Here is a 6,846-nt window from a genome sequence, read left to right as displayed (position 1 = left end):
GAGGAGGATGGAGTATGTCCTGGGGCTGGGAGGGCTGGGAGACCAAGTAGGGTCTGTGGGGTGGCCTTGGTACACTTCTCGTCCTTGGGAACAGCTCCCCAGGTGGGTACCCAGCAGTGTGGCTGGATCTTGTAACACAAACCAGGACTCCTGCACGCCCCGAACCTCCCCAGGCCTCTCCAAGCCCACCCAGGTGTCTCTAGTGCTGGGAAGGGGATGGCTGGTTACTGGGGAGGGGCGCTGGGTGGAGCCTGAACTGGTGCCTGCTGAGCCTGGAGAGTCACCGGGATCCCGTCACCGGGATCCCTCACAGCTCCCTGTGGCTGCAATTACTCCTAAACCAGATCAGAGGGAAGAGCAGAGGGGCAGAGTCCTGGAGATCACTGCTCTGTACCCCCTTGTCCCTGGGGTGGTTTGGGGCCAGCGATGGCCTGGGCTGTTCCTCCTCTACTCGCTCTGTCCTGCAGTAGAGCAGCACCTGTGGGAAGGTGAGAGGGTGGTGGGTGGCTGGACCCTTCCCTGGGGTGCTCCTGCTCCAGGCAGGGCTGTCTCTGCCTGCAGAGTGCTGCCCTGTGCTGCAGCCCCTGGCCTGGGGCAGGGCTCTGCCAGCCCCTCCCGCACCTGGGACAGGTACCAGCTCGGGAGCGGGACCGGGAGAGACGGATGGGGCTGTCTGCCTACTTGGGATGTCTTTGGTAGGGAGCTTCAGGCTACTGGGGAGAACCTGGGCTTGATAATTTAATAAGCCTTTTCCATCTTTAAGATAAATGAGGATGTGTGGTGTGTTTTGGAGATGGAAAGTGCTTTGTAAGTGTTAAACATCGCCTGGTCCTGCGGTGCTAAATCATTCCAACGCGCTGTGAGAGGTGCGACGGCTCTGGTTAATTTAAAGAACTTATTTATGTCTTGGGTGGGCAGGACCCAGCGGGGTGGGTTGGATCCATCCTTCCTGAGGCAGGAAGCCCAGGAGAGACTTTGGCAGTGGTGGCCAGGGCAGAAGTGTCCCTGAGCTGCAGGTGGTTCCCCCAGCCCTGATGTTTCCCAGAGCACCCTATATCCATCTGGTGGCACACGCTTCACCTGACCCATGGTCTGCCTCGATTCCCACCTCCCTCTCCCCCCAGAGCTGCACTTTGGGAGCATGGGCAAGGCCAGGAAACTGCAGTGGGGTGGAGATCACCTCCTTCTCCTGATGCTTTGCCTTTCCTTCCTCCATCCCAGATCCCCCAGATCAGCTATGCCTCCACCGCGCCAGACCTGAGCGACAACAGCCGCTACGATTTCTTCTCCCGCGTCGTCCCGTCGGACACCTACCAGGCCCAGGCCATGGTGGACATTGTCAAAGCCCTCAAGTGGAATTATGTCTCCACCTTGGCCTCCGAGGGCAGCTACGGCGAGAGTGGTGTGGAGGCCTTCATCCAGAAGTCCAGGGAGGATGGTGAGTGAGTTTCTCCTGGATTGAGAGCAGCTGGGGATGGAGGAGAAAAGACAGTGGATGGGATGGAGGGATCATAGAATCAACCGGGTTGGAAGAGGCCTCAAAGATCATTGAGTCCAACCCTACTGTGGTTACTAGACCGTGGCACTAAGTGCCACATCCAGTCTCAGCTTGAAAACCTCCAGGGCTGGTGAATCCACCACCTCCCCGAACAGCTCATTCCAATATCTGATTAATCTTTCTGTAAAAATTCTCTTCCTAATATCCAACCTAAACCTCCCCTGGCAGAGCTTGAGTCCGTGCCCTCTTGTCCTACTGCTGGTTGCCTGGGAGAAGAGAGGTCTGACCCTCTCCCACCGCGGCTGAGCCACGGTGCTGGCGCTTTCCAGAAGAAAAGACTCTTACAAATAGTCCCAGGTTTTAACAGAAAATGAAGCTGGCACCACCGCGTGCTTCGCCCAATTTTAGTGGAATTATCCCTGAGGGCAGGTGCTTTAATTTGTCTATGGGCTTTGGACAGGAGGGAAGTCTGTGCTCAGCAAAACTCTTTGGGAGGATTTGTCTGGAGCCAGAAAGCATTTTGCTGACAGGAGCTCTGGGATGCTTAGGGGGGATTAGCAGCCTTGGGAGCAGCCTCAGAGCTTGTGGGTACCCAAGCATCGACCCTGGGGCGGCCAGGATGGGTGAGGAGCCCTGGGAATTGCTGCTGTGGGTGCATTACCAAGAGCTCAGAGCTGCCTCGAGACCCTCTGAGGGGCTGGCACAGCACTGGGGGTCCCTCCCAGCTCCAGTATCACCTTAGCTCCACAGCATTGGGCGTGTGGGGCGAGACGGGAGCTAAAGGGTGTTTTGTGAGACAGTTAAGACCCTGCAGAGCGCAGGCTGCTGCCTATTACTGGCTTAAGTGTGCTGAATGGCACATTAGGTTCTGGCAAAGTCGGTGGGACACCATCCTATCTGGAGCCAGTCAAACTGTGTTATGGCCTTATAAATGGATCAAGGGAATAAAAACTTCTAGGTGATGAGCTCCTAATCAAAGCCCTATAAATAGGAACAGCGTTAATTCCGTCTCGCGCGCGCGCCCTGGCTCTGGAGCCGGCTGTGCTTTTAATATGCAGAGGAACCCATCTGGGGATCCAACCTGGAAGCTGCTCTTCAGGATTTTCACTTGAAAAGCAGAATATTTTCACGGGGCTGTGGTTCTGCGAGGAGGAGTGCGTGGGGATGCGCCGGAGTAGTCGCCGCAGGGGATGTGTGGATCTGCACATGCACAGGCACCGTTGGGTGTGTGCAGTGCCTGGCAGGTCCTGGGGAGTGGCTGGAGGATGCTCTGCTGCCCCACCCATGGGTGCAGCCCCCCGGGGTCTGGGTGCTGCGCTGCACGTGGCTGGGGGGAGTGGGCTGATGCAGAGAAACACACTCCTCCCCCACGGAGCACCAGTGAGGAGCAGTGGTTGAGACTCGTGGTCCTGCTGTGGCACGAGCACTTCTCCTTTGAGATACCTGTGGTTACCCTGAGCTCCTCTAACCAGATGTGAACGATCTGACAGTGTAATTGCAGAGTAAACAAGTGTTTGTGGAGCTGAAGCGACCGCGTGTTAATCCGGGGCCGAGGCACTCCTGTAATTTGTGTACCACGTAACCCGACGATTATGTGCATTAGTGATAATTTAGTTATCAAGAAGCAGAATTCCCGTGGCTGTGGTGCAGCAGTGGTGTGAGGGCAGTGGGTCCCCAGCGTGGATGTTTGTCAGAGCTGTTTGTTCCAGCCCCAGCACAGGGCCCCGGGTGGGATCCCCCTGCTCCCTGGAGCGTCGCTCCCTGCGAGCGCCCGGGGTTGGCCACACTGCTGTGCCCACAGAGGTATCTCTGCAGCCATGAATAGCAGCGAGGCTGGACCCAGAACATGCTGCTTCTTTTCTCTTTTTTTCCCTTTGACACCCCTAGCCCTGCCCTCTGGGGTGGCAGCTGCCAGGCTGGAGGAGCAACCAGGCTGTGCCTGCTTCACCTGTCTTCCTCTGCACCAAAGGCTCTGCTGGTACCAAACACCTTTGCAGCAGTGTGGGTCCACTGGGACGGGGAGAAGGATCTGTCCCTGCTGGGATGTGTGGCAGAGGCTGTGCTGGCTCTGCCTGGGGGTTCTGCTCTGACCCCAGATCGGGGTGAGCGTCTCCCCGCTCTCCTCCCCACAGTGCTCTGCTTCATTTCTCATGCCAAGCCTGAGCCTTCAGAGTCGGGTTTTATTTCCATCAGGCAATAATGCTCATTGCTGTCGTTAGCAGCTCGCACTCAAGCTGTTTGCTTTCTGATGCATTATCAACTTGACCTTCAGTTTCAATTTTTAGCAAAGCCTCACGTTGAAGCTTCACATCGCAGTGCAAAGCGTTTCTGCTCGAGGCACAAACCGACCTCCGATGACAGTGTGGGGAAGAAACTTGCCCTGGAGATGGGTTATTCTTGCAGCTGGGGCTGGCCCTGGGCTACAGTGACAGACTGACCCGGGTGCTCTTATATCTCTGTTTATTCATCTCTGTATCTCTCTCCGTATTGCAGTCACTCTGGTGAGGATGCTGTTGGCCCCTGGCGATTGCTGGTGGCAGCACTGGTGGCTGGAGAGTCCTTATTAACTAGTGCTGGTTTTTTTGGGTGGTAGCGTTGCAGAGATGTTAAGTCTGCAAAGGATGAACTTCCTTCAGCTGTTTTGAAGTGTTTTAAGTGCTGCCCAAAGCATCCCTCTCCCAAAAAATATCCCACTCCCCAGAGCATCCTGCACAGGGAATGGATTTCCATTGCACATGGCAGGAGCAGCGTTGAGGTGTCCCCAGCCCCTCTGTCCAGCATCTCCCGATTCCCATGACCTGTGGAATTGTCCCAGTGCTTGGACAGACCCATCCACAGCCCTTTGGTTCTGGGTCCTTGATGTCTTCACTGCTGCTGAGCGCTCGGAGATGAGGAATTGGGTTGATGTTTAAGTAGTGGAGCTGGTGAGCATGGTGTGCTGTGCTGTGTTGGAATGTGCAGTGCTGGGTTTGTGAAGAGGGGAATATTTCCAGCCCAGTGCAGGACTCCTTAGTCATGTGCCTGGATCAATTTTACTGTCATTTCCCCCCTCTATTGTTTTATCCTTCACTGAGTTTTCTATATTTTTAGTTAAGAGGCTGATTTATATTTGTGATGCATTTGCTCATCCCCATGTGACATTCCTGGCTGTCTCTTTCTGGTTTTCGCTGGGTTCATTACTTTCGGTGGATGCACCAGGATGTCGCCCCCAAAAAGCCTCTCCCAAGTGTTAAGGCAGAAGGTTTGACCACAGAGTCTGAGTCTCGTGTGCAGGGCTGTGGTTGGGGTGGGAGCCAGGGGCAAGCAGGGGAGATGTGCAGGTGCTGGTTACTGATCCCTCTTCAGGGTGCCCAGGACGGCCCGGGGGGCTCACCGTGGCAGGGACACACGCACATCGCCGTTCCAGCACGGCTGATCCCGGTCCCCTTCCCCGGATCCCTGCTAGCTGCACACTTGGCAGGCACTGACTGCAGGAGCCCTGGCACAGCCCCCTGAGTGATGTGCATGTCAGAGCCAGCGCACGCTAATTAGCCACCTGCAATCAAGAGGGGAGCCCAGAGCGGCTGCGCTCCCAGCGAGCCGGAACGGTGGAGATTAAACCCTGCCCCGTGTTTGACAACAGGCTCCAACCCCAGCAGCACGAGGAGAGTCCCTGGGGCCCTGGTGATGCCAGGGGAGGAGAGATCCCACTGGGCTGGGGATGATGCTGCTGGCAGGGCCGTGGCCGTGTGCCTGAGGATGGCACAGGCAGCACTTGAATGAGAGGTGTGGAGATGGGCTCAGTTTTTGAGGCTGTTTCTTGCCACAGTTGCCCTGTGTCCTGTGCTGCCATCCATCAGCGACGGCACGCGTGGGATCTCGTCTGAGCATCCTCCAGCCCGGTGCCTGTCTCCAAACTGCCTCCAGCTGCTGGTTGTGGGGTGTTACCCTCATCCTGGAGGCTTTTCCCTCTATTCCTGCTCCTCTTTGGTCCTTTCCCAAAGCTGGGGGAGGAAAGGTGTCCCCAAACCTCACCTCCTATCTTCCCCCAGAGTCAGACCTTGCCCCAGGTCGGGGAGAAGTGCAGGGAGAGTGGTCACCTCCTCCTCATCGCTGCTGCTGCCTCCTCACTTTAATTTCCTGCTTCAGAGGAGTGTTTTGACTAAATGGATTTTTGTGCAAAGGCAGTGGGAGCATCGCTTGGCAAATCCTCTTCCACTGTGGTGCTGGGGCTGAGCAACAGAGCTCCCCAAAACATGCAACCCTGCCCACTGCCCCCGACCCCCTGGACCTCTTTTCTTCATTGTGAAGTTTTCATTCATTAAGATGACAAAAGCCTTGAATGGTGTTGTCAGGATCTGCTGCGGGAACCAGGGGCTCTGAGCCCTGCGGGCTGTTACCTGGAGGAGCCACGTCCCTGGTTAGTTTGATTTAATGGAGCAGCCAAGTAACATGGTCATATCTGAATTGCCATCGATTTAGTCTCTTTTCTTGTTTATTTATGGGCCCATCTCCTCCGTCCTCCTCCTCCCGGCTCTGCAGGAAGACAGTCCCTGGCACAAGTGCACCCAAAGCACTCGCTGCGCAGTGGGATCCCAGGGATGCTCGACGCTGCCCTGGGGCACGGGGAGCAAACTGCTGGTGCAGGACCCTGGCACAGACCTGTCCCGTGAAGCCAGGATCGCTCCGGCCGCACTGGGATGCACTGGTGCCACTGGTGCCGCGTGTGCCGTGCCAGCCCGAGCTGCCACGCGTGTGCTCACGCCAAGGCTGTGCCAGGGCGTTTGGGAGGCTCTCGTGTTTGCTAACTGCTGCTTCTGTTGGATTTTGTCCATTTATTGCCATGGAAACTGTAATTAAGCTGCACGGGCTCCTTAGCCCGAGCCGAGGCCCTGGCAGAGCGCTGCGGTGACCGGGTGAGTGACCCCGGGAGGGACATGCCCATCCTGCCGGCACTGCCTGCTGCTGCCCCTTGCCTGGCTGATCTGTCTGTCCGGGTGTCTGTTTATCCAACTCCCTCCTCTCCCTCCATCTGGCTCCCCATATGGGAAACAAACAGCAAATCAGCCCAAATTCTTTCTGTAGGAAAAAAGCCCCAACCCCCAGCCAGAAGGTACAGGCTGGGCAAGCTGTGCCCCCATCCCCACAGCTCCCTCACTGCGTGCTCAGCACCCAGCAGATCCCACTTCTCCTGCCCCCAAGGGCCCAAGTTCCCCCAGTTTCCCTCCAGCCCCACATAGGGAGCGAACCCCCTGGAGCCTGTTCACACCCCACCCTGCCCTGCTCCTCTCCGGGGTCCTGCACGGGGAATATCTCCCTGCCCCAGGTGCTAATTACACCGACCTTTGCTTAATCTGGGTTAGTGGCAG

At 56.8% G+C, this 6,846-nt stretch overlaps 1 protein-coding gene across 2 annotated transcripts in view; it reads left to right on the top strand.

The window, feature by feature from the left end:
* Positions 1-1,212: 1,212 nt before the first annotated feature.
* The window catches only part of GRM4 (glutamate receptor, metabotropic 4), a 20,437-nt gene continuing 14,803 nt past the window's right edge, over positions 1,213-6,846 (top strand). For both annotated transcript variants that reach the window (XM_009084957.1, XM_009084956.1), the window contains exon 1: positions 1,213-1,438. In XM_009084957.1, the coding sequence (XP_009083205.1) occupies positions 1,327-1,438 (112 nt within the window). In that variant the 5' untranslated portion in view covers positions 1,213-1,326. The remainder of the gene's footprint in view (positions 1,439-6,846) is intronic.

The sequence above is a fragment of the Acanthisitta chloris genome, unplaced genomic scaffold, assembly GCF_000695815.1.
Source record: "Acanthisitta chloris isolate BGI_N310 unplaced genomic scaffold, ASM69581v1 scaffold23951, whole genome shotgun sequence".
Classification (NCBI taxonomy): domain Eukaryota; kingdom Metazoa; phylum Chordata; class Aves; order Passeriformes; family Acanthisittidae; genus Acanthisitta; species Acanthisitta chloris.
The sequence above is the reverse complement of the archived record's forward strand: the minus strand, read 5'-3'. Positions and strand labels throughout refer to the sequence as shown.